Genomic DNA, 25,152 nt, shown 5'->3' with positions numbered 1-25,152 from the left:
TTCAACCTTTTATTTTTACATTTAAATGTTTTGTTTAAGTTCTCCCTGCAATTTCCCATTTTGGGATCAATAAAGTATTTCTATAAAGTATTTCTATAACCTCTGTCTACTCGTGAACATTTAAATTTGACTTTCACCTTTGTGCCGTCCGTGATTATTGTCCCAAGCAGAGCATTAAATCCACCCTTTTAAATAAACTGTTTTACAATCCTGCTGTATGACCTTTGTAAAGGTCGACACAAGTGTTTTGCTTGTTGAAGTCAATTTATCATAAATGACTTTTACTGAATATTTTCAGCCTGATGTAGTGCTTTAATTGTGTTTCCACAACATCTTGGTATGAAAGCCAACTTGTAGAGACTTGAGTTCAGTCATTTATGTCAGTGCAGACCTTTCTAGCCTGCAACAATAATGTAACTTAGACAAACTTAAGAAACAAAATTATGGCTACCTAACTATTTTTTTAACTCTCAGCAATTAGAATGTTTTTTTTTATGTACACAAAACAATCAACTGGAGCCTGGGAGATCATTTCAAGTTCGACATTCTGTAACAGCCCAAAGAGCAGGAATGTTGTTTGTAGAAAATGAACTGCATGAAAGAAAACAAATACACTGAAAGGGCCTCTTATCTAAGTTTGGTTTTCCACCTATTTTCATTAGGTCAAAGTTACTTGTGATAAGATCCTAATATATAAATATACGGCTTTTCAGGCTCATACTGTTTTTGGGTTACTACTAGAACATGTTTACTTGCCATAATATTTTAAAAACACATTATTTGTCTCATATTGTCTGTTTGAAACGCTCCGCTTTAGCTCCTGTCTCTTGACTCACTTTTTACAATATTGGACCTTTAATCTATTCTATACTATCTATTAAAAGTGAAAACGTGTTCATCTCACAGCGTAGTTGTAACATGCCCTTTAGTAAACGTACTGTGAAAGAAAGCCTTCTAGCCTGAACCATTTACTCAACTTTCAGCAGACCTGCCAACTGGCACAAACCCAAAGCTGACCAGTTCAAACAGCTGGTGCCTCCGCCAGCTTTACGCTCCATCAGATCTCACTGTTTAACTCCTTTCAACGTTTGCTGGAAGCACTGGAGCTGTGTAGCTGGGGTAGTGTGTATGAGAGGGTACTAAAGCACTGACTCATGGGAGAGAGAAGAGAAGAGTCCACAAGCTGCACCTATGTGGCTCCATTGTGCTTGCAGTCCAGTAATCAGCCAGTAGATGGCCATCATGCACTACCTTCAGCTTCATTATTAAGATTACTTTTAATGGTTTTAAAGTTGTATCTAAGAAAATACTGCAGTCGGGATGACTTTTATAGCCTCAACTCTGTTAATTTGTGTCATCATTATTTGTCAACTATTGCCTCATAAGACAAATGCAACTTGAAGTGATTTTCATTGAGAAATAATGGAAACTAAGTTAAAGCTCTTTTTATCACTGTGAAAGGATACATAACATATATCAGTTGTGTATCAGTGTGGACAGGAAGCTCCCGCATGCACACTGTGGGGCCATTCATCACTTACACCATTTGTTCAGTCCTTGCACTGTTGCATGTCGCAGGGAGACGTGCTCTTTGTGACCTGCACTCCTATCGTGCCCCATGGAATATGCCACTCAGCACCTAGTAACAACCTTGGGGCGTGATTGATCAATGCCACAACTTCAATGACAACTAGTCATTTCTGCCACTTGTGGCCATCGCTCACGACACATGAATCCAATGCTTAAAAAGACCACACACATGCAACTCTCCAGGCACTTCGAACGAAACTGTGTTTGCTTTGATTAATGGATCTCTGCTTTTCATTTTCTTTTCACCACCCTGTAGAAGAACATTCCGGAGAAAAGGGTTAGTCCATTTGAATCAAGGTATATTGAATGACCTGCACATGTATGCACTTCTGTTTGGTAAACGATTTATGCTGATGTGACATATGTCAAGAATCTTAATTGCAAATTAGGTAGTGCTGTTCTCAATAAAGTGGGTGCATCTCTTAATATGCTTCGTTTGTAACAAATACATGATGCTCATAAATGTATTTTAATACCATCACTTATCAAAGAATACAATATAAGAACACTGCTGAGAATGTTGTTTTTAAGCGCTGCATTGCATCATATTCACATACACACAAACATATTTGTGTGAGCTGCGACAGGACTGTAAGCTTATACTCAGTAGTATGACTGGATGAGCTAGGGCTACCTCGTCCTAACCCTGTGCTGACTCTAAAGGGGACATATGTTCATTTTCAGGTCCATACTTGTATTTTGGGTTTTAATGGTAATATACAATATATATATATTATTGTCATACCTGTATTCACAGTCTGTGCAACGTTCTGTTTAGCTCCTGTCTCTTTTAGCCCCACACTCCCAAAATAGCCCAATCTGCTCTGATTGGTAACTGTTTTCGAGTCTTCCGCATCTGAGCGCCAGCCGGGGATTGACTGTAGTGGCACTTTCTACCCAGTAGAGATATAGTAAGTTGTGACATCAAAACTGTACAGAAGTCCTAACGGCTCGTTTAAAGGCACTGTCTTTGAATACGGGCTGTGTGCATTTCTCTGTGGATTGAGCTTTTTGATACTTTCACAGTATTTTTATCCCTTCAAAAAAGAATGAAAATCTCACTTTTTACAATATGGAACCTTAAAAGAAAAGACATAACAGGATGCTCCAACAGCATTCAAATGTACTCACTTTCAGTTATCTGTCTTTTGCACATGCTCCCTTCTTTAAACAACAGAGTTCTTTAGATCTGTGTACAGCTTCAAATTTTGTGTGAATGCTAATCATAAAACCAGTCCAGTACAGCTGCAAATTGCAAAGTCGCTCGGTCACTGTCAAGGGGTTAAGATCCTTTCTCTTCTGATTAGAAGAGGGGAACAAGCAACACTTTCTCCCAAACTCTCAGCTAATGCGACCCTTTTTTTGTTGCATTTTTCCAATGTGTTCTGGAGCTGGCGTGAGCATGGCAACACAGTTCCTCCCAGTAAAAGGCCATGTTAAAAGCCATGTTTTAGGCTGATGGAGCTGTTGAAAATGTCTTTAAAGGTTAAGTGATCTCATGGCTCCATCGACCAAAGAGCAGTTAGAATGCATTTTGCAAAGGACACTGAGCAGCAGTCACGTTTCATATGCCCCAAGATTACAGAGCTATGGGAGGTTTTAGTTAACCATTAAGAGGTGTAAAGAAGGGCAATCCACATTATTCTTTTGTATTGTAATGTATTTCTGTGCTAATATCAGTCAGTGGGATCTTATGACACCAACACATCTCCCCTCATCATTAGTTATCCCCATATACTGAGATTTTAAAAATCATCTTTACATGCATTTTTATGTTGTGATCCAGTGAAAACATTTAGTAATAATAATAATAGGTAATATGGCCATGTATATGCAAAACACTTATATCCAATATGGTCCCAAGATTTTAGAAGACAAAGAAAACACAAAGAAGCACATCACAAACACATCCCTGAAATCCAACAACACATCAGCACGATTTAAGAAAGTAAAAACATGTCAGGACAAGGACAGCTGAAGCAACATCATTGCAAATTTTATTATACATACAAATGTGTGAAAAGGCCTAATCTGACTTCAATAAGCCTCTCTCATATTCAAAGACTGTAAAGATGTTGCTGAAAGCTGTTCCACAACACCAGGGTTAAAAAGAAACTGGTCCTGTTATCATAATGTTGCTGAGTATGCACTATTGTTAACGGAGAACACAAGTATTGTGGAGTGTACTCACTGATAATATGATGCAGCTTCTGATGTTCTACTCTGAGCTATACTAGCAGCAGCACTACCCATCTGAATTCATCACTACCAACATGAGTGTGAGGGGAAGCATTAATTATACACCAAATAACATTATTTTGCATGACCTGCAGGTTCTTCCTTAGTTGAGCTGGCAAACTGTACCAAGCAGAGCATGCATGCTGGAACTGACACTGTATCAGCGATGACATGAGAATTTCGTATCAGAAAAATGGAAAAGCCTTGTTTCTGCGAAAACAGGAACTTAAGTTTGCTGACACACTTAGAAAACATTTTAGCAGATTCACAGGGGAGTGACTGATATATTGTTTCTAAATAGGAGACACTTAAATGTGGAAATCTCTTTAGATGATTGGAAGAGACTTTGCTAAGATGGACACAGCCAGACTATCAACACCAGGTTTAAATTGATAACGCCCTCCATTTTACATCTCTTTGGTAATAATAATAATCCTTATGTATGTGTTAAATCTGGCCTTAAAAGAAGGCAAATCATCCCACTGCCTTTGGAACTGCCGAGAACTTACCGGTCAGCAACAATCAAGTCTTGATTCGAAAAGATCAAGATACTGTCCACCCATCCATCCATCTTCAACCGCTTGTCCCTATCGGGGTCACAGGGGGGCTGGAACCAATCCCAGCTGACATCGGGTATGAGGTGGGGTGCACCCTGGACAGGACGCCAGTCGATCACAGGGCACATAGAGACAAACAGAGAAACACTTACATTCACACCTATGGGCAATTTAGAGTCAATTAACCTTCCTTCCGGACTGCGGAAGGGCACCAGCCAGGATTCGAACCAGGAACTCTTTGCCAAGATACCTTACATTTTCAAATTTAAAAAGATATCCTACATGGTAACAAGTGCTATATGACTATGCCATATGCTCTTTGGAATGTACCACACTAAGGCCATATCGGTCAAGTTTAAATAATTGATTTGGTCCTGCTGTCGATCCATTTCCAACTTAAAATTATGACACCCCGAAAATATATAGATGATTTCAATACGTCCACCTGTACATGGTCTTCATGTATACATCCAGCTTTGGTGAAAGCAAACTCCTCTTTCAGATCCAAAAGCAGCTCAGAACATCAGACTTTACGGCGCTGCTCTATTTTATGCCTGCAGATAAATTAGCCAAATGTATCATGTCCCTGTGGTAATCTGAAGGTGGGAAGGGACGATTATGACTGAGATGTGAAAGTAATGAGACATGACAAAGAGGGTTTAACAAGACACAGGTGGCATATTGATTTTCGTGACAATTAAGTGATTAATTGACCAATTATCATTATTTTACTAACAAGGACTGACATTGGGAAATCTAACGACGAAACGAGAGATTGCGACGAACAAGGGATGTGCAATATTAAAGAAGGGAACAAAATAAAACCCAAAGTATTGAAACTGCCAAAGACAATTTAAAAAAAAAAGGAGGAGTGATGGTGTTCAGGGATTGGGTCAGTATTCATGGACAACAACAACAAATTGTAGAGGGCATGTAGGTGTGTTAGATGATTGCATCCACAAAGAACACGAGAACAAAGAGGAAAAGCATATTTCCATTATAGTAAGTGAACCCTGAAAAGATATTGGCCTGTTTGCTTAACAAAATTTCCGTTCACTTTGGAGCGTCATAAACCAGCCGTGACATTGACATAACTTTTTGAACTGATATGGCAAACTTGTTCGAGAACAGATGCTTATTTATAAATCAAACAGGTTTGACGCAACATTAGCATTCATTTGAAGCTGTGTTTCTAGCCCCCAACATTAACAAGTCCAACATTAACTTTCCCTTTTGGCACTGTATCTGCTAAATGCCCCACTGTGTTCACCAGCTCGTCTCTAACTTTGTCTGTCTGCTGTTTGGTGCTGGAGGTGTAGTGTACAGTGAGTTTTTCACAGCTGATAGACGCTAAAAATGCTCCATAGAGCTGAGGGGAACTGCAGAGTTGGTGATATTTCTGTCACTACGAGCAACTCCTTTCACGTAGTCATTTGATCCAATGTTAATATAAAACTATTGGCCATAGTGGCTTTAATGCATGTTATCTCACTTTACAGAGAGGTTGTTGAAGGTTGTGTGAAGGCTTGATGTTAGTTTAAATCAGCCTTTGTAAAACTTGGATAAAATAGCCTACATCAGCCACCACAATGTGTCACAGCAGACATTTCAGCTTACAGCAAATAAAGCCTGAAACTGAAGAAGCTACAGTATCCAACCTTCGTTAATTCTGATCTTTACACCTGTGCTTTCCCTACAGTCACATGTCAGAATGTGTTTAGTGAAAAAAGGCCTACTGGTGAAAGAACAAATGTGATATGAAATATGGAATCTCCTAAGGGTTGGCTCAGACTTTATGGCATCACCAAGAATCACAATTATGATGGAACAAGTCATGACAAGCCAATCATATTTTTCAGTCGCAGGATATGAAGAGCTCTAACCAACATGGTAAGTGTACTGGTTTGTGTGGGGTGATGCACAGATAAATATATATCACAACTTTAACTGAACTGGAATCTTACCATAACCCCTCCCATAAATAATCAGAATCGATGTAAGTTAATATATGTGGTGTCAATTTCTCTTTGTTAGTTGGTCAAAATAAAAGCTCACTGTATTATTGTGAAGACCAAATGGCTTTCATCATGAGAATACATTGAATAGTAGTCGTGTAGAACAACTGACCTAGGAAATAATGTGTTTACTGCTGGTCTAAAGCTCTCAATAGCAGAAAATATTTTCTTTATGTTGATCGTACATGGCACATCAATACTATTCTGAGTGGTTTGTACACCAGAGAGTGTGTCTGGGAATGGGGTTCATAATTGCATTAAATGGCCAATCCAGCAATTTAGTACTGCATAAAATGTTGGGAGTTGCATTTAAAGGTCCCATATTATGCTAATGTTCAGGGTCATACTTGTATTCTGGATTTCTCCTAAAACATGTGCACATGCGTTAAAGCTACAAACACATGATTTTCCCCATACTGTCTGTCTGAATTTGCCTGCATTCACCCTCTGTCTGAAACATTACGTTTTAGTGCCTGTCTCTTTAAGCCCCGCCTCCTGAACAAGAGGCTAGTCTGCTCTGATTGGTCAACATATCTGGGTCTTCCGCATCATCATTGCAGCCGGGGAATGACTGTAATGACACTGTAGCAGCACTTTCTTTACTCATAGTGGCATCACAACTGTACGGAAGCCCTGACAGTACAAGAGAGTTTTGATACTTTCACAGTATTTATATAGCACCATGATCTAAAACCGTGTGGTTAGCACTGTCGCCTCACAGCAAGAGGCTTCCTGGTTCGAATTCCGGCTGGGGCCCTTCTGTGTGGAGTTTGCATGTTCTCTCCCTGTCTGCGTAAGTTCTCTCCGGGTTCTCCGGCTTCCTCCCACAGTCCAAAGACATGCATGTGTTAGGTTAATTGATGACTCTAAATTGCCCGTAGGTGAGTGTGAATGGTTGTCTGTCTCTGTTTGTCTCTATGTGTCCAGGGTGTACCCCGCCTCACGCCCGATGTCAGCTAGGATCGGCTCCAGCCGACTCATGAACAGATTTTCATTTGATCTTATAAAGATTGACGTCACATCTCTACTTCCTTCCACAGTACAAAAGTGAAGCCAAAATAAAAACTGCCATCTTGTAATTTTGGAGCCTGTCAAGCAGTATTAGAGTCCTGCCCATGCACCCACCCGACGACCCACGAGTCAATCATGATGTCTCACCATGTTTTTATAGCATCAACTAATTAAAACTAAACTTACTAGAAAAGTACAGCCACCAGGCAGTGATCGAGATGTTTTGGCTTCACTTTTAGGGAACTGTCAAGGCGCCCATCTTTATGGTTTTGAGTCAAAGTTTTTGACATACACTGGAGATCAAAATTAGAGAACAAAGTATACTTGATTTATTCTGAAGCATTGTTTTCTTTTGTATTGTTTAGAATTTGATATAATATCAACTGTGGCTATATCACTGCTGTACTTTTTAAATAACCAGGGCACTTCAACAAAAACCGTTATTTTGTGAAAAAAAACAGTGAGCAAAAATAGAGAACAGTAACTGCGGGTACAGGTGGCCGAAATGGGCTTTCTCAGGAGGGGGGCTGGAGTCTCCCTTAGAGATAGGGTGAGAAGTTCAGCCATCCGTGAGGAACTTGGATTAGAGCTGCTGCTCCTTTGCGTTGAAAGGAGCCAGTTGATGGTTCGAGCATCTAGTAAGGATGCCCCCTGGGCGCCTCCCTAGAGAGGTGTTCCAGGCACGTCCAGCTGGGAGGAGGCCCCGGGAAAGACCCAGGACTAGGTGGAGAGATTATATCTCCACACTGGCTAGGGAACGTCTCGGGATCCCCCAGTTAGAGCTGGTTAATGTGGCCCGGGAAAGGGAAGTTCTGGGTCCCCTGCTAGAGCTGCTGCCCCCGCAACCCGACCCTGGATAAGCGGTTGAAGATGAGTGAGTAACCTGTATAGGAAGTGTAGAGGCCCTTGCTTTGAATGACTTCAGCACATCTGCACTCACAGGACATCACTAGTTTCTCACACTGCTCTGGTTTGATCTTGGTCCTTTCTTCTTCACTCTCTTCCACAGTAACTGTAGAGGGTTTCTTAGACATTACTTTGTTAACAAGGATTTTCCAGAGATTCTCTATGAGATTTAGATCTGGACTCTGGGCTGACCATGTCACTGTTTCAATATTCTTAGCTTCAATGAACCTTTTTGCATTGTCTAGCATGAAAATTGCGGGCTGATTGGGAGACAATTGCAGTGAAGGTATTGCATGTTGAAGTGCCTTAGTTATTTCAAAAAAATCTAAAAATTCATCGCTTCAATATTCTTAGCTTCAAGGAACTGCTTAACCGGCGTTGCAGTGTGACATGGGGCATTATGGTATATAAAAATTGCAGCTGATAGGGAGACAATTACGGTGGAGGTATCGCATATTGCCGGGTCACTAAACATTTGCTTTCACCCTGTCATGTAGCGGTAGAGTATGCTTTCACAATGGTTACTGTTCTCTAATTTTGCTTACTGCTTTTTCTCACAAAATAAAGGTTTTTGTTGAAGTGTCTTGGTTATTTAAAAAAACAAAAACATGCTAGTACAGCAGTGATATAGCCACAGCAGATATTATACCAAATTATGAACAGCACAAATTCATAATAAATCAAGGATTGATAATTTGTCCTCTAATTTTGATCTCCGGTGTATACATATGCCTCAAATTGGGGTTCTGACCCTTTAATAAAAATCCAAAGTAACTGTTTTAATTTAGGCTAATCAGGTGCACTCACACTAATCCTCTTTACGATGGGCGATTCACCGGAAACTATCAGCTACTTTCTGACAAAGCACACTGGCAACAGTCAATTCCAGTCATTTTGTTTTGTTTGAACTGTCCCTTTAATCCCCTTGTGTCAGTAGCACTTGCAGTGTGCGCTTCCTCCGTCAGAGGGCGCATCCACAACTCCCAGGTCAGAGATATTCCCTGAAACTCACATACATTGTTGGAGTATGGAGCGACTTTAACCAAAGTGGCCACGCTATTCAAGTTGTCCCTTTGCACGAGATAACCGGCACTCGCGGGCTAGTTCAGCCACCTGGGGGGTCAACACCGCGCGAGGAGCCCGGACGCTTTCTCCCCACATTTGTGGTGCCGCTCGGGGTCGGGATTTGGGACCGCTGAAACATCCCTGTCCGAAAGGGAAACGGCGAGAGTGAGGACAGGAGCGGAAGGGAGCCAGAAATCACAGACAAACCAAGCTGTCCACACGCGCAACGCTATTTTGGAGGTGCGGAAAGGCGCGAAACAAAGTAACATTAACTGGATAGATGTAAACACTGCTGTTTGTTTCCCCCCCTTGGACATGTTTCCGCTACCGGGGAGCGTTGTTTAGACTGTTGTGGTTACCCCGGCGCTGTTGAAAGACTGCTCTGTGTGTTTGGCTTTATTGTTTGCTGCGTAAATTACGGGGAGTTGTTGTTTTTGACGTTTAACTTCCGAGGAAACGTTAAATGCAAATGCGGTAGGTGACTCCGAGCTTCGGGTCAACAACTAAACAGACTCGGAACCCGCTGTTTTTTTTCGCCCCCCACAACATTGTAGGCTGATCTGTTTGGTTCACTGAAATGTGAGACACTATAGTGAAGTCGATACATGACAAACCGCTGCACCCAGCTGTTTTAACAGCCTCTACTGTAACCCTCCATTCACGCCGTTTTGGATTGGATATGCTAAGCAAACTTTTCAAGAATGAAGAGAAGGAAATTCCCATAGCACGCCTCTGTTGTCTGCTTCCATCGCCGCCGTCCGCTCAACTGGATCCGTGTTGTTATTTGAATCTTTGTCAAGCCTTCATTTCCATGTTTTGGAGACAGGAGAGCTGACATGCGTCTGGGACGGGGTTATAGTGCGGTCACATACGGTTGCGAAATTGCCTGATTCCCGAGCTGATAGTGAATGATAAAGACATCCGGGCGCAGGTTAGGGAACTGACCGTAGTGCCTGCTTGAGCGCCGTGAAACGCCGCTTTCAGCCCAGCTGTGAAGCAGTTACAGGGCAGCTACTTTTGTGAGGAGAGTCTCCGGAGCCGATATGGAGGAGTGGAGACAATGCGGGCGGTGGCTGATAGACTGCAAGGTCTTGCCCCCGAACCACCGGGTCGTGTGGCCCTCGGCAGCCGTCTTCGACTTGGCACAAGCCCTGCGAGACGGGGTGCTTTTGTGCCAGATGTTGCACAACCTCTCCCCCGGATCAGTGGACCTGAAGGAGATCAATTTCAGACCCCAGATGTCACAGGTGAGTTGGAAACTTCAAACCAGCATGATGATGGGTTGTTTGATTTACACCCCCAGGCTATGTTTGATGCTGTACACACATACACACACACACACACACACACACACACACACACACACACACACACACACACACACACACACACACCCTGAGATTGCCACCTGCCTTTGTCATGTTCTGTGCTTTGTATGGAAAGCTGAATGACATTTTTACAGCAACTCATTCCTGTATTTCTCTGGTTGATCCACAGATTTGAACCTTCTTGTCAGAACAAGCCCACTTTTTTGGCCCAGGCCCATTGCAGAGCCACTATCTGTAAATCTGTGATAAAACAGCAATTTATCTGATGATGATGATGATGCATACTTTACGTGCTTTAACACATGCAGGGTCCATCCAGGTTTGCACAAGTGAAGGGGCAAGGTGCCATGCCTGTCCTGCACAAGTGGTGATTAGCTGCTGCCACATCTCAAGTTTATCGCGTATCTACATCTGTGTTTTGTCAGCTTGTTGTTTCATTTCTACAGAACAAGTGTAATCTTGTCGAACATCTTATTTCTCTATGTACTTCAGCCTATTTTGCAGTGCAACCTTTGTAAGATGGATCATTGTCAGGGTGTCAAGAAGATGGAATGCGTCAGCGTTTTAATTTGTAGTTTCTCTGGGATGACAGTTGCAACACCATTTGCTTTAGACTAAAAGGTGATAGTTGAATATTATCCATTCAGTCCTGAGTGGAAGGGATCAAAAATAATAATATGCTTTTGCTTTTCTTGATCTTTCTGGAGTAGCAGGCGGGTGTGGCAGCTCAATATAGAGATAGACAGATAAAGAAAATTCCTTGAAACTGGATTTAGCTGCCATTATTTTTGATTTAATAAACACTACCTGTATGGTGTTAGCAGTTTAAATCCAAAACTGATTTTAAATTTTAACCACGTCATATAGAAGATGAGTCAGAGGAAAAAAACAAATTGAAGTTTTATGGGAGTAATTTGTAGATACATTCAAAGAGGAATAACCATCTCGGTACATAGTTAGATGGTGTGATTAGAGGTTTGGATCGTAGCTGTCACCTCAAATTCTATAAAGCTCCCTCTACACAGCTCGTTCCTGTACCCAAAGCCAATATGAGGAAGTGTTGGGTTCCACAGGAAGTTTACATGACCACAGCAGTGGTGTAAAAGTGTGCTGTGGCAAGCCTTTCTATTGACTTTTATTCACCCTGAAGTCTGCCCCGAAGTTACCACTGAGCCTACATTACTGTATGGTGAGAAGGCTGGCAATTGGCACTGTGAATAGATCAGGGTTGGCCGCATGCAGAATGTTTTTCAGTTATTCTTATTGTCACACCTGGAGAGGCCGAAACGGCGTTACCACCAGGGCAATTGCCCTCTGACAGCACATTTGTCTGATATTCTTGGCACACCTTCTGTGACCCGTTTCTGTCATAAAAATGTGTCAATGATGTGTGTGTGTGTATTGAGTCTGTCTGTCTGGCTTTCAGTCTGTGTTGCTGGCTGCCTCTTTCTTGTAAATATTCCTTGTTTCTTGACATCCAGGTGAATACTCACGCAACCCTGACAAACTGTTTCTATCATTTGAAAATACAAAGCCTCATAATTGTGTCCCCACCAAGCACAACAGCAAAATATGCTTATCATTACTGTGTTTGTACTACTGCAATTGTGGTCCTGTGTCATTTGGACTAATTGACTTTTTTTATATTAAACACAGAAGAGTTGGCCTTTCTGAAGGGTCCAGGACTGGGCTCTGGAGACATGTGATGGGCGTTTATTTCTACTTTCATAGACTTATTGCTAAAAAAAAAGAAATGACAGAATAATCCCAATCCTTTTCAGATATGTAAACAGAATATATATTTTTTTCAGTTTACTTTGTTATTGTACATTTATTTTTCTCTCTGTTTTTTTTCCCTTTTCTTTATGACTGCCCATTAATGTATGATAATTTTGTTTTTTCACATATTCGAAATAAACTAACTAAGTAACTATCATTGGAAATAAATGTTAGCCTGGACTCATCAGTTCCAGAGGCTAGTGACTTCCGGGATTTCAAGGGGAGTGAGGGGTCTGGATGACATGCTTTGATCCGCCCACTAATCCCATGCTACCAGTCTCGGCGTGTGAATCTGCTGTGAGGGTGGAAGGGGGTGCCCTCAGTGACAAATTGGGTTAAACAAAATCGTGGCAGCAGAACAGTATGTGATTTATGATAAGGAAAAGGTCAGAGCGTGTGTGCTTTAACACTCCGAACACACAGTCAGTGGCTTAGCCAAATGAAGACTTAGTGAAGCGGAGTGATTACGTTATTTGCGCAGGACAACAATTCTCCTCATCCCCAGTGGATCCACTTGCACAGTGATTAATAGTTTGTGAAATTGAGTTTTGTCTTGAATATGCCTCACTGTTAAACAGTTAGTCATGATGTCCTCAAATGAATTTGACACAGGGAGTAAGTGTTAACAAAGGTTAGAATCCTGTGAGCTGCATTCGAATGGGGCTTTTGGTGAAAGAGTAACATTCAGTCAAAAGGGAAAGTGCTTTTCCTTTCTCTACTGACCCACTAATCATATTCAATTGCTGCTGTTAACGGACCCTAATCCCAATTTAAACGCTGGCATCAATCCCAGTTTGTCTAATGTATTAACATTGTGCTAGGGCATTCTGTCGAGCTCATAGGGAAGTCATCATAGCAATACTGAGTTCATGCTGTGTGTTTACTGAAAAGCATTTTTGATGAAAGGGACCATACAATGGCATATGAACAGTCACTGAATCTGAGTGTAATTCCACATGTGTGCACCAACCAATTACAGCCTTTTAAAGAGTTTTTCGACGATACGTTTAATGATTTGACATTTTAATGGTTTGAGGGTGGACGTTTTGGAAAGTAGACTGAGACTGTAAAGGGTTTGTTCGATTTGTTGTAACTGTACTTGGCCAGCACAGTGGCTCGAGAAGAAGTCCAAACACAACCATGCCAAAAGGGACCTTTCTGTGTTGACCTCATGTCTGCATGGGTTTTAGTGCTGATCAACAGACAATTAGCTGACTTCAGTTTTGATAATCGATCAAATGTATAAGGCATTTATACAGCACAAACTTCTGTTGCTTCCTCTCAAATGTGAGGATTTGCTTTTTTTCTCTGTTTTCTACTCATTGTACCTTGAATATCTTTGAATTTTGGACTGTTTCTCGGACAAAACAAGAAATTTCAAGGCTTAATCACTGGGGACTGTGGGAATTTATGATAGTGTATGATGACATTTAATAAACATAAACCATCTGCACACTCGAATCTGTGAAAAAACCTCTTAAATTTAGCAAGCTTTCGGTCATAGACTTTCTTTAACGCACTTTCTTCAACGCCTCCCAATCAAGTGTTTTCCACTGCCTTATACTCGTCGTCGGTCCAAGCAAATACATCTCTGCTCTTACTTTTCAACATTGTTGTATTTTCAATGTGTACGTCCATGATTTTCAACCGCAGAGTAATGTTAGAATCAGTAATCTGCTTCCTGTTTACCCTGTGTACGTGAATTGTCATATAATATACATTTTGAAGCAGGTTAATATGGACAGAGATTATTTCCCAGTATGGAGCTAAAATGCTTGTTTGGATGGAGGTCAATAATGCTGTTGAAAAGGTAGTAGGGTGGATGTTATCTGATACTAAATCTGATTTTTTTTTTAAAAACAATAATAATTTGTCCTTGTGGGTTTCCTCCAAGTGCTCAAGTTTCCTCCTGCAGTTGAAAGGCATAAAGGTTAGGTGAACTGGCCCATGAATTGCCCATATGTATGAATGTGATGATTAAATATATCAGCTCTGTGATACCCGAACTCTAGCCCAGTGCATGCTGGGATAGATTCAGCCCCCTGTGATGTCCAACGGAATAGAAAATGGAAGTATTATACCTGTATAACAAGAAACAAACACTATTGGCACCCACTTGAGCTAAGCTGAAGGGTGAGTTGCTGAAGTCACTGCGTGACTTGCAGGTATGACTGTGTTTAATAATGCCATGAACATGAGGAAGGACACTGCAAGAATTAGCACTCAGCAGAATCTACTGCATAAGTAACAGTTGAAAATGTGCATTCCAGTGGCTAATAAGGGAACTATCCTTTCATGTATGTTTCAGTTCAAAGTGAGGAAGTTGCATGGTTTATTGCGATATGCATGAAGTCAATTATAAACCACTGTACTGTAAATACACATAAAACAGTCAAACAAAAGTGTCTGACATCTGAAGTAACTCTAGGGGTGTGTTGTGCAAGAACAGTTTCAGTAGTAAATATGGAAACAAATAGTAACAGATGGTATGTTAGGATGCGTATCAGACCACATCCAAACTCAACAGGCTGAATTGTAAAATGCATTTCTTTCTTTCCATTTTGGCCTTCTTTCTATAAAAGAGGAAGAAGAGATATGGCAATTTATAATAATGATTATAATTATTATATTATAGATTATTTATTGTGCTTATTTAATTTTCTCAATTTGAATTTATATATTAAAATACACAACATGAAAAAAAAACCTAACTTACTCTGAGTAAGTTCATAGTTTTTTTCACAATGGGATATTTCTTTTCATACTTGAATTTATGCTTTTCTTTTAATATATTCATAAAACAAGTCTACTAGGAGCAGGGAAAGAGGTAGAGGGCCCTTGTCCATCAGCCTGCTGTAACTAGCCAACGTGCAGAATCGCGGCGATGATCAGACTGACGACCAGCCGGACTGACAAGTTAGCTAGCTTGCTAATCCCACCATGCTTTCATGCTACAGTGGATACCAGGCGCGTCGTTAGCTACTGAAAACATCCGGGGCTGTAGCCCAGAAGTCAGAGTCCATTTCAGACAGGGGTTCGGGGAGGGAGAAATGATTGAAATTGGGCTGATAAACATGCAATTGTGCCGTAGTTTGAGAATTAAAGGAAAGACCTATGGTCATGTGTGATTCCTGTCGGGGCAGGCCTACTGAGTAGGTTAATGTTTAGGTCAGCACAGACAGCAGCAGTAGCCAGAACGAGACATTAGAACAGCCTCATAAACACTGACATGCACCGACCCGATGTCAAGTGGACCGGGTTGAATCCACTGCAGGTCTCCTGAAACTGTGCAAACTAGAAGTTGATTCAGAAGTTATCAAGCCAGTCTGCTTTAAGTTTAATTTAGAAGTTATCAAGCCAGTCTGCTTTAAGTTTAATTTAGAAGTTATCAAGCCAGTCTGCTTTAAGTTTGATTTAGAAGTTATCAAGTCAGTCTGTTTTAAGTTTGATTTTTAAGGTATCACTTGTCAGTGTGTGGACATCAGAATGTTGCGGTTTTCACTGCTACAATGTTGCATCTGTGGCTGCTGGTAATGCAACCACATAAAAGTCAACTGTACTGGGCTATTTTCATCATCATTATGTTGTTTTTCATGATGGCACAGAGGTCCAGGGCTATTTCCAAGAGATCAGGTGCTGTAGCCTCGAATGCCCGGGTCTAACGACGCGCCTGCTGGTTACAGAAAACAAGCCGACCAGTTGTCACTCCTCTAGTGAAAGCAATGTGCTTTCCTACGCTGTTACAAAAGTGTTTGAGTGAAGAATTAAGCGATTAAATTTTATTTTCTCAGTGGCTGGCGGGCTGGCTTGTTAGCTAGCTTGCTACGGGGTTTGTCAAATACACCTTTACAAGTAGTCATGTCTCTCTATGTTTTGAAAACCGTGTGAGGTGTTTTTTCCTGGAAACGGTGAATCTGCCTTATTGTGGACTGGAGAGCAGGTGTCAAGATGACCTTCATTGAGGTGGTCAAATAAATCCCTGGTTGTAGTTTTATTGGATGGTGAGGCTTTCCTCTTTACCTCAAGGTCGTGAATGGATGCTTAATGAGCACCGGTGCTGCGGAGTGCCAAAGTGTACATATCCAGAATCCACTGCCTCAGGCTACGTCTGTAAGACAACACTGAGCTGTGCACTCTGAAGCCTTTTGTGTGTTCTGCAGTGTGTTGTGCTTTTTCACTCAGCCCTTCTCATTTTTTTCTCTTGTTAGTGAGGTGGTTTTGAATGCCTTTGGGATGACTCAGGCAGTTATGTATGTGTGTGCTACTGTGCTGTAGTGTGTGTGTGTGTGTGTGTGTGTGTGTGTGTGTGTGTGTGTGTGTGTGTGTGTGTGTGTGTGTGTGTGTGTGTGTGTGTGTGTGTGTGTGTGTGTGTGTGTGTGTGTGTGTGTGTGTGTGTGTGTGTGTGTGTGTGTGTGTGTGTGTGTGTGTGTGTGTGTGTGTGTGTGTGTGTGTGTGTGTGTGTGTGTGTGTGTGTGTGTGTGTGCAGTTGTACCTGTGCTCAGACTGAATCACTGTTGGCTGAGCCCAGAGGTCTCCTGGTGCTTCTTAGAACTCCACAGGACTCCATATCTCACACAGAGCCTGCTGCTTCCACTCACAGTAATTGAGGTTCTTCCTCTTTGTCCAGCTCCCAGCAGAAATATTGGAAGCTCCTGGCAAGTATCTGAAAGAGTTGATTTGAGTTTGATTCATTATTTTTTTACGTAAATTCTGTTATTCATACTTGGGGAATGGCTTTACACTGGAGATTAAAAATAGAGAGCAAATTATAGATACTTGATTTATTCTGAAAAAATGTAGTAATAGTAGTAGTGGGTTTCTTAGACATTACTTTGTTGCTGAGGATTTTCCAGGGATTCTCTATGGGGTTGAGATCTGGACTCTGTGCTGGCAATTTCACTGTTTCAATATTCTGAGCTTTAAGGAACTGCTTAACCCATTTTGCAGTGTGAAGGGGGGCATTGTGTTGCATTAAAATTGAGGGTTGATTGGGAGACAATTGCAGTGAAGGTATTGCATGTTGCCGAAGGAGGTTCACATAAACATTTGCATTCACCCTGCCATGTAGCTGTACAGGAGGCCCAACACCTGCTGCAGAAAACATCCCCAAACCATGACACTTCCTCCTCCAAATTTAACTGACTTCTTTACACACTTTGGGTTCAGTCTTTCTCCAGTCCTAATGTTTCCCATCAGACACTGGTCACTGCAGAGTGGGCTTTCGGTCCGAATTGTCTTAAACGTTGAAACACTACGCAGAGACAGATCCTTGCCCTGTTCAGCACTGAACTTGCGAGAAATTCCAGCTGCAGTGTTGAACCGATTCCTCAATGAGAGTCTTTGCATAATCCTGTCCTCTCGTGCACTTGTTTTATGTGGACAAGAGGCCTTTCTGAGGGACTTAAATAAATCTGTGTCCCTGTGAAGTTTCAATATTCTTGAAATCACAGACTTGGAATGCCCAACCTCTCTCTGATGGCTGAGAGGGTCATCCCTTTGGCCTTCATCTGGACAACCTGCTGTCTCAGGGTTTCAGTCACCTTAGAGTGGCTCACCATCTTGCAAAGTAACCAGGAGAGCTGCAGATAAAAAGGGTGTGTCCAACAATTAAGTAAATTGTCACCAGGTGCCAGATTAACACCAATGACTGTGAGGTTTCTGAAAGGGTTCTCTAAATTTGCTTACTGTTTTTTTTTTTTGTTTTTTGTTCTTTTGTTAAAGTGTCTTGGTTATTTAAAAAAACATGCCAGTACAGCCGGGGTAGAGCCACAGCAGATATTCTATCAAATTATGAACGATAAAAAAAATATATAAATATATCAAGTAATAGTAGCTTGTTCTCTAATTTGGATCTCCAGTGTATACATGCAAACCCTTCGCCTTTCAGTAAAATTTGCCACTTTGATTGAACAATATGGCACCCTACTGATTGTCATGTTACATGGCCACTCAGAGTTTTGCCTATTTTGTCCCGGTTAGGGAGAGGCCAGAGTATTTGTCTAAACCAAACCAAATCAAATCCCCACACAGGCTAATTTTTCGCAGAAAACTACTTTTTTACAGACTGTTGTGACCAATTATTATGTCTTTTCACATACTCATATTTTTCTGTTTCTGTAATCGGTCAACTGCTCAATGGGGTGGCTTGATTGCCGGACATAAAGTCTACAAGGTTAACAGTAATTCCTGGACAGCTGCATTGAGACCCCTGATCAAATCACAGTTTGATTATAGTTGCATGATCACAGTATACCCTCACTTTTCTGTGAAGTCCTTCAGCCCTGAATTCTTTCAGCAAAGCCCCAAGTCTTCTATTATTCATCATGTGTGGCATTTTCTGTATTTAGCTCAGATCATAGCTGCCTAGGAACTTGTATTTTTAACAGAGTGGTTGGAGCAAAGCACTGAACAGAACATTGAGCTCATTCTCATTTTAGATTATAGCAATGTTTTTTAATATGTTCAATCATACATGTTAAAGGAGGCAAGGGCTTGTCAAGGTGTAACAATAGTAATAATAATAATAATAATAATAATAATATATGTGAAGTGTGACCTCTAAGCTAAGCCCTGGCTCTCTGTTAACTCTGAACACAGAAAGCCCCATCTTAAAGAGCACTGCAGCGTTTGAAATAAGATCAGAGAGTGAATGAACCAGAAAACGACATGGTAAATGCCAGCCCACCTACTATTCTGAAATTTCTGTTTGTGACCAGTGTGGGGAGGGGGTTGGTGACTACTGTAGTCAAGCACCCACTCGTGTCTCCCTCAGGGGTAATTTAATCTCAGCGTTTGGTCTACTGTTGACCCCATGACCCCAGCGTGCGCCGGATGCAGGTAATACTGTTAATGGAGCTCGTTAGGGACACATCCCGTGTTGCACAGCTGGGACAATGCCACTGGAAGCTAATGGGATTGACGAGGAGGGAATGGGTATAGGCCAGACTTTTTTTTAACCTTTTGTGTGAACTAATCCTGCTCCTAAGGTCATGAAAATCAGTTTCGCAGTGACTTTTGATATATGGGTGGCTTGCGGGTTGACATTTCCACAACTGAACCAAACACAAAGTACGGTTTCTTGAAGAGATGGAGCCTTTGTCTTAACCTGCCAGTGTCACAGCAAGCAATGTGTGTCTCACACTTACTTAAGGATTAGTTCAGGGGCAATCGGCTATCTTTAACTGTTAAACAATTCAAACAAATTCCAAACTAGTAGATGCATTTAGTCGGTCTAATTTAGAAAACTTTGACCATCATTCCTGCTCATTATGATTAACATTTACTCACTAAAGTCATTTATAAGAGACAATTAAGGATAATTTGATATTAATACCTAATCCATATAATTTAGAACACCTCCTTGGTTCAAAATGGACCGTGATGTACTTACTGTAGTTTTTCTTTATAGTCACACTTTACCTCCAAATATATGGTTTAGATAATGAATCTAAATTCTAGGGCTGCCCCCTTTTAGGCCATAAGGACACTACTTGGTTGTTTTGGTCTTAATTGTTAGGTTTCTTTAGATGATTAGTAATTTTTTTCATGCTGAATGAATTATTTCCAAGAAACGTATGAGCACATCTCTTGTAAACACACAATATAAATTGGTGATTTAGCATTCTTTGTGGAGAAACTTAGTTTTAGACATGTGTTGATCAAATAAACAGCCACACCAGCCGCATAAATTCGTTTTGCCAAGCGAGTTTGGTCGCTTGTGATGCAATATTTCAACTCCTGCAGAGACCCTGCACCTTTCGTGTCATTTGTACTGCCCACTGCAAATTCTTGTCCATTGCCGCCTATGCATTGAATTTGTATGTAATTGCTAAGCCTCGACTTTTGGTTTTTGTACACAAAACAATTTTTTTTTACAAATTCCTTAAAAAAATATTGCCTTTTATTAAACCGAAAGACACGTGTTGTAGCGGTGTTTACATTTCAGCTCAGTGTGAGAGTCTTTACTATGATTTTCTGTCATTTATTGCCGCTTTTCTCCTCCCTCTTTTCTCATTTCCTCTCCTCACAGAGCTATGTAAAAATGATACCGGAATGAATACATATCAGGTTTTAAAATAAATAAATGATAATTCTTTAATCCCAGGGGAGATTTCGGAGGGCATAGCAATATATTGATATACACGAGATCATGCCTCTTTTCACGCTGAGGTAAGATTGCATAGTGTGGAGCAATAGTATACCAGGAGCTGGTAGGAATTCAGTTTCCTGTTCAAGGTCACTTCATTAGGGAGGATGATGAAGATGTGGACGCCTTTCAGCAAGATGGAGATTGACCTTTGTCAAGTTATAGGACAGTCTTGGCCTAAAAGTAAAAAAACTTAACTTAAAACAGGAGCAGCTGGACAGAATCATCTAAAGCCTTTATTGTTTTTCTTTAGTCTGACATTTTATTTTAAGCCAAATAAGAATGCATCCTCTTAAAATCTGTGGGTGACAATTCCCTGAACTGCAGAAGCAATTTTCACTCCCACTAAAGTTTATAGGGAGAGCTGCAGGAAGAGATCTGAGTAGGGAGGAATCAAGGAAACACATTTTCAGAGAAATGAGATGTACTTCCTTTTGAACTGTCATCTGAAGCAATGTCTTATGTCTGATGACCAGGGCACACCTAGATCAGCTATCAGTCTGTTGTTACAGTATTGTAGCAATGTTTATTGGTGTACTGGCAATTTCTAACCTTTTTGCCTTATACACTTTGGCATCCAAAATCTGCATGATTCAGCTTCTGGGTGAAAGAGTAAGGTCATGTCACAGCCACAACAGTTGTTTTTGAGTTGAGATTTATTTATATGCATGCACAGTGTTCGCTAAGAGCTGTTGAAAGGTACCTCTTCCGCAGTGTCATGGTTGCAGGACGTGATGAGCATATGAAAAGATTGGGCGAACAGTGGATATAATAATATACTTTTACTGTACTAATAGAATGTTTCATAATCATGAAGCACCATGGAGAAATCCAGGGACTCATATTTCTAACTCTCATCCTCTGAATCCCCTGTTAATACCATAACTATAGTCTTGTGTTGATAGCCAGGTGGGAACATCTGCCTTTTTTGTCTTGATGATGCACATACAGTAGGCTACATCATGATATCTATAGAAATGGATACATTGTTGTATTGCCTGTCAGTGTAATGTAGTGAATGTAGAAACAATCTAAACTTTGACAGCAACTGACCAGGGAAGTTTGAAAAGACAAACGATACCATTGAACCACTTTAAGGACAGAGTTCAATATGTAATTTAGCAAATTCAGTCTGCCTACTTCCTGGTTTCAGACATGGACATATGACTTGAGCAAAAAATCCCTCTGTAGAGTAAATTGATAATATCTTGGACTTTACACTTTACATTTCCTTACTCAAGCACCTTTTGCGTTTAATATTTAATTGAGTAGCAGTTAACATATCGACCACAACACCCATGCTATGTAGTTAGTATTTAATAGATGCACAGGTTAAACAAACTTGGTTATGAAGTGGCTTTTTATTTCCATTGGCATACAATGCATGCTATGTTGTTATTGATTTTAAAGAGAGGGTTGCCTCTTAATGCAGTACAACGTAAGCTTTTAGCTAATAACATTACATGTGGTTAAGTTACACATGTAGTGTGTACACACTACACACTGATTCATTAGTGGGATAACATCTCACAGTGTGCCATAGGCTCTGGTGAAATAATAAATAGATAGGAGGCTGTAAAGGCATACAGCTCGGGAAGTATGCATAGCACAGACATAAATAGGAAGACAGTTCAGTACTTGTTGTATAATGCAGCAGTTGAATGAATCGCGTAGTGGTTGAGGTCGATATTCATTAAGTGCAAATGAATGGTCACACATACACAACTACAATTCTGCAGGACTGATGCTTGTGCTGTGGGATAAAGAAACAGCAAGTGAATTTGGAATTCAAATAAGCCCCTTTATTCCTCACTTTTTACATACAGTAACACAAACCACAGTCGCCACAATATGTGCTACTAAAGCAGATTTTAGATTCAATACAGTTTTCCTAAGTGTTCCCCTTCCCCTTAAGTGTTTGCATTGTGAGTAACCCAATATTTAAAGAAAAAATGTAGATGTGAATTTTTAGCCTGGATTATGAATCACTAAATTTAAGAAATGATGCAATAGTCATCGAATGATAACGTTTAAATGCTAACATTTCTTTTACAGCTTAACTGGTGACCTTTTGTTAGTTAATTCCAGTTTTAAAGCTCTACCTTAGATTAGTGCATAGCTTAACTCTTTCTGCCCAAACCGTAAGAGTCCAACTGGTCTGCATCCAAATGCAAGCAGTGAGCACTCGGCTGTACAGGCCTTAATTTGAATGTGGGCCACGTGGACCGTGATGTGACAATTCGGGTGGAAAGGCTGCTGCAGAACAATCAAGGGATGAGTGCTAAAAACACCAGATTGCATGTGTTGTAGGGATGGGAGCATGTATTCATATCACAGCTCGATTTGATTCATACAAGGATGAATAAACAGGGAAATTAGGCGTCAAGGGTGGATAGGAATTTAGGAATTTTTAATTTATATAGAGAGCAGCAGGAATGAGTCTGAACAACCCATAAATTACTTCAGTTCAGTCAGTAAAAACCCGTCTTGTAAATTTTGAAGCTTGTACATCTTTGAAAAAGCGTTTGCTAACAATTGGCTAAATGAGACTACAAACGTCCTCATGGCATGGATGCAAAATCAGTAGGAAGCTAGCGGGTAGTATATTTCGTTTATAGCCTAACGTTAGCTTTTTACATCTGGCAATTTATGCTTCAAAAGAAGATTATCTTGCTGAGTAGTAAGTATCATAAACTTTTGTTTCCCACAGAGCTTATTATGAAATAATACTTCCGCTTTTTGTCGAGGCAAACAGGGCGATGGTAACTTCTAAGTTGGTCTACAAAAATATGTCATCACTGCAACACCAAATCATTATCAGATTTGAAAAAAACTCAAATATCAATATTGGCATTGGCCTCAAATATCTATATCAGTTGGCTATAATTGAAACAGAATTGGATTTGGTACAAATGGCATTTTTTTGCAGCAGCATGTGAGGGGAAGAAGTTAATTTAGGATCAGGCAAAATGAAAAGAGCATTTTACTTCTGTGTTACTGGCTATTGATGAATTTTGTATTATTTAATAACTAAAAGGCAAACTAGCTCTGGCATCTCTACCACTAGATGTCTAATTCAGAGTAATAACAGCTGAAGCAGCTAAAGCTAAGGGTTTCTGCCAAAGGATGCATATGCATTAAAACTGCATTGCAATATATCATATTTTTATATATCATCTCACCCTCTTTTCCATTTGGTATTCTACGTTGGCTTGAATGTGACTCAGCCGCTCTGTACAAAAAAAACAGAGCCATGCAGTTTATCACGAGTATTTAAAAAAAATACCCCCACCTAAATCCTGTGGAACATTCATCTGCTTCTTCTCTCTTTTTCTTCCCTGCATTCCTCAGGGGATGCTCTTAGTCAGAAATGCAAGCGCAGAGTTTATTCGGGGAACTCCGAGTTGACCTAATCTTTCAGCCTGAGAGCGAGAATTTTAGTGATGTCATGTAAAGGCAGCTTACAGCTAATCTGGTAAAGAGCATTTCATCCTCAAGAGTGGAGTGTTGTTTCTTTTTTTATTTATATAACGGACAATAGAATTACCTACATTTCTTATATATGTGAAAACATCTATTCTGTTAGGAAAGGTAATCATGAGAGGATACTAACTAACCTCAGGAGACACATTACCCATGGAGGAAAGTGATCCACCATGACAACAAGCTGCCAATTTTACCATTCCACTAGAGTTGACAAAGAGATCATGGAGCCTTATGGATGCCGTCTGATTTCTAAAGAGGCTCCATCTGCATAGTGGTTGTTGGGGGTGATTAGCATGGGCATGCAGTGGAATGGCGGCTGAATCTTTCTGGAGCCAGCTATGCTCTGCTGGGCGCCATCACTCCACAGAGAAATGAGAAAGAGGAGGCCACGGTCCCATCTCTGTGGTGGTGAGCCAGATGGCTGAATCTCTCCCCTGCAGTTCTTCTCAAACCACACCACAGAAGATGTTTTTTTTCCCCTTTCTGTCCCATTTATTTGATTTTAACTCGATTAGTTGTTTATCAGTCATCACTTTTCTTTTTCAGGCCTTAAATGGCATCTGTCTTCATCCACTGCTGTCAGTAATGACAATTAGCCCGTTGCATGGTGAGCTCTTGTCGGGACAGTACTTTTGCCGGGAGTCTAATTCAAGCTGTTGTGGTGGTAGACTGATTGTGTCTGTTTCCTGCAGTAGAGAACAGATTAGGATCTGGATTGTGCTCCGGGGAGAGGCACAGCAGCTCCCATCCCCCACCCCGGACACCTCCAACTCCAGCTGTACACAAACACACACACACACACACACACACACACACACACACACACACACACACACACACACACACACACAGACACACACACACACACACACACACACACACACACACACACACACACACACACACACACACACACACACACAAACACACACACACACACACACACACACACACGTACACACAGCCTCATTCTAAATGTAAGATAAACAGCTTTGTATTTTTTCTATCTCTTTGCCAAAGGAAACAGATAA

The 25,152-nt window shown here is 40.8% G+C and overlaps 1 protein-coding gene across 3 annotated transcripts in view; it reads left to right on the top strand.

Moving 5' to 3' along the window:
- The first annotated feature begins 9,332 nt into the window (after positions 1–9,332).
- vav2 (vav 2 guanine nucleotide exchange factor) overlaps positions 9,333–25,152 on the top strand; it is a 205,558-nt gene continuing 189,738 nt past the window's right edge. For all 3 annotated transcript variants that reach the window (XM_083930373.1, XM_083930372.1, XM_083930374.1), the window contains exon 1: positions 9,333–10,629. In XM_083930373.1, the coding sequence (XP_083786499.1) occupies positions 10,426–10,629 (204 nt within the window). In that variant the 5' untranslated portion in view covers positions 9,333–10,425. The remainder of the gene's footprint in view (positions 10,630–25,152) is intronic.

Source organism: Echiichthys vipera (assembly GCF_963691815.1).
Source record: "Echiichthys vipera genome assembly, chromosome: 16".
NCBI lineage: Eukaryota > Metazoa > Chordata > Actinopteri > Perciformes > Trachinidae > Echiichthys > Echiichthys vipera.
Note: the sequence above shows the minus strand (reverse complement) of the source record. Positions and strands in the feature narration are given on the sequence as shown.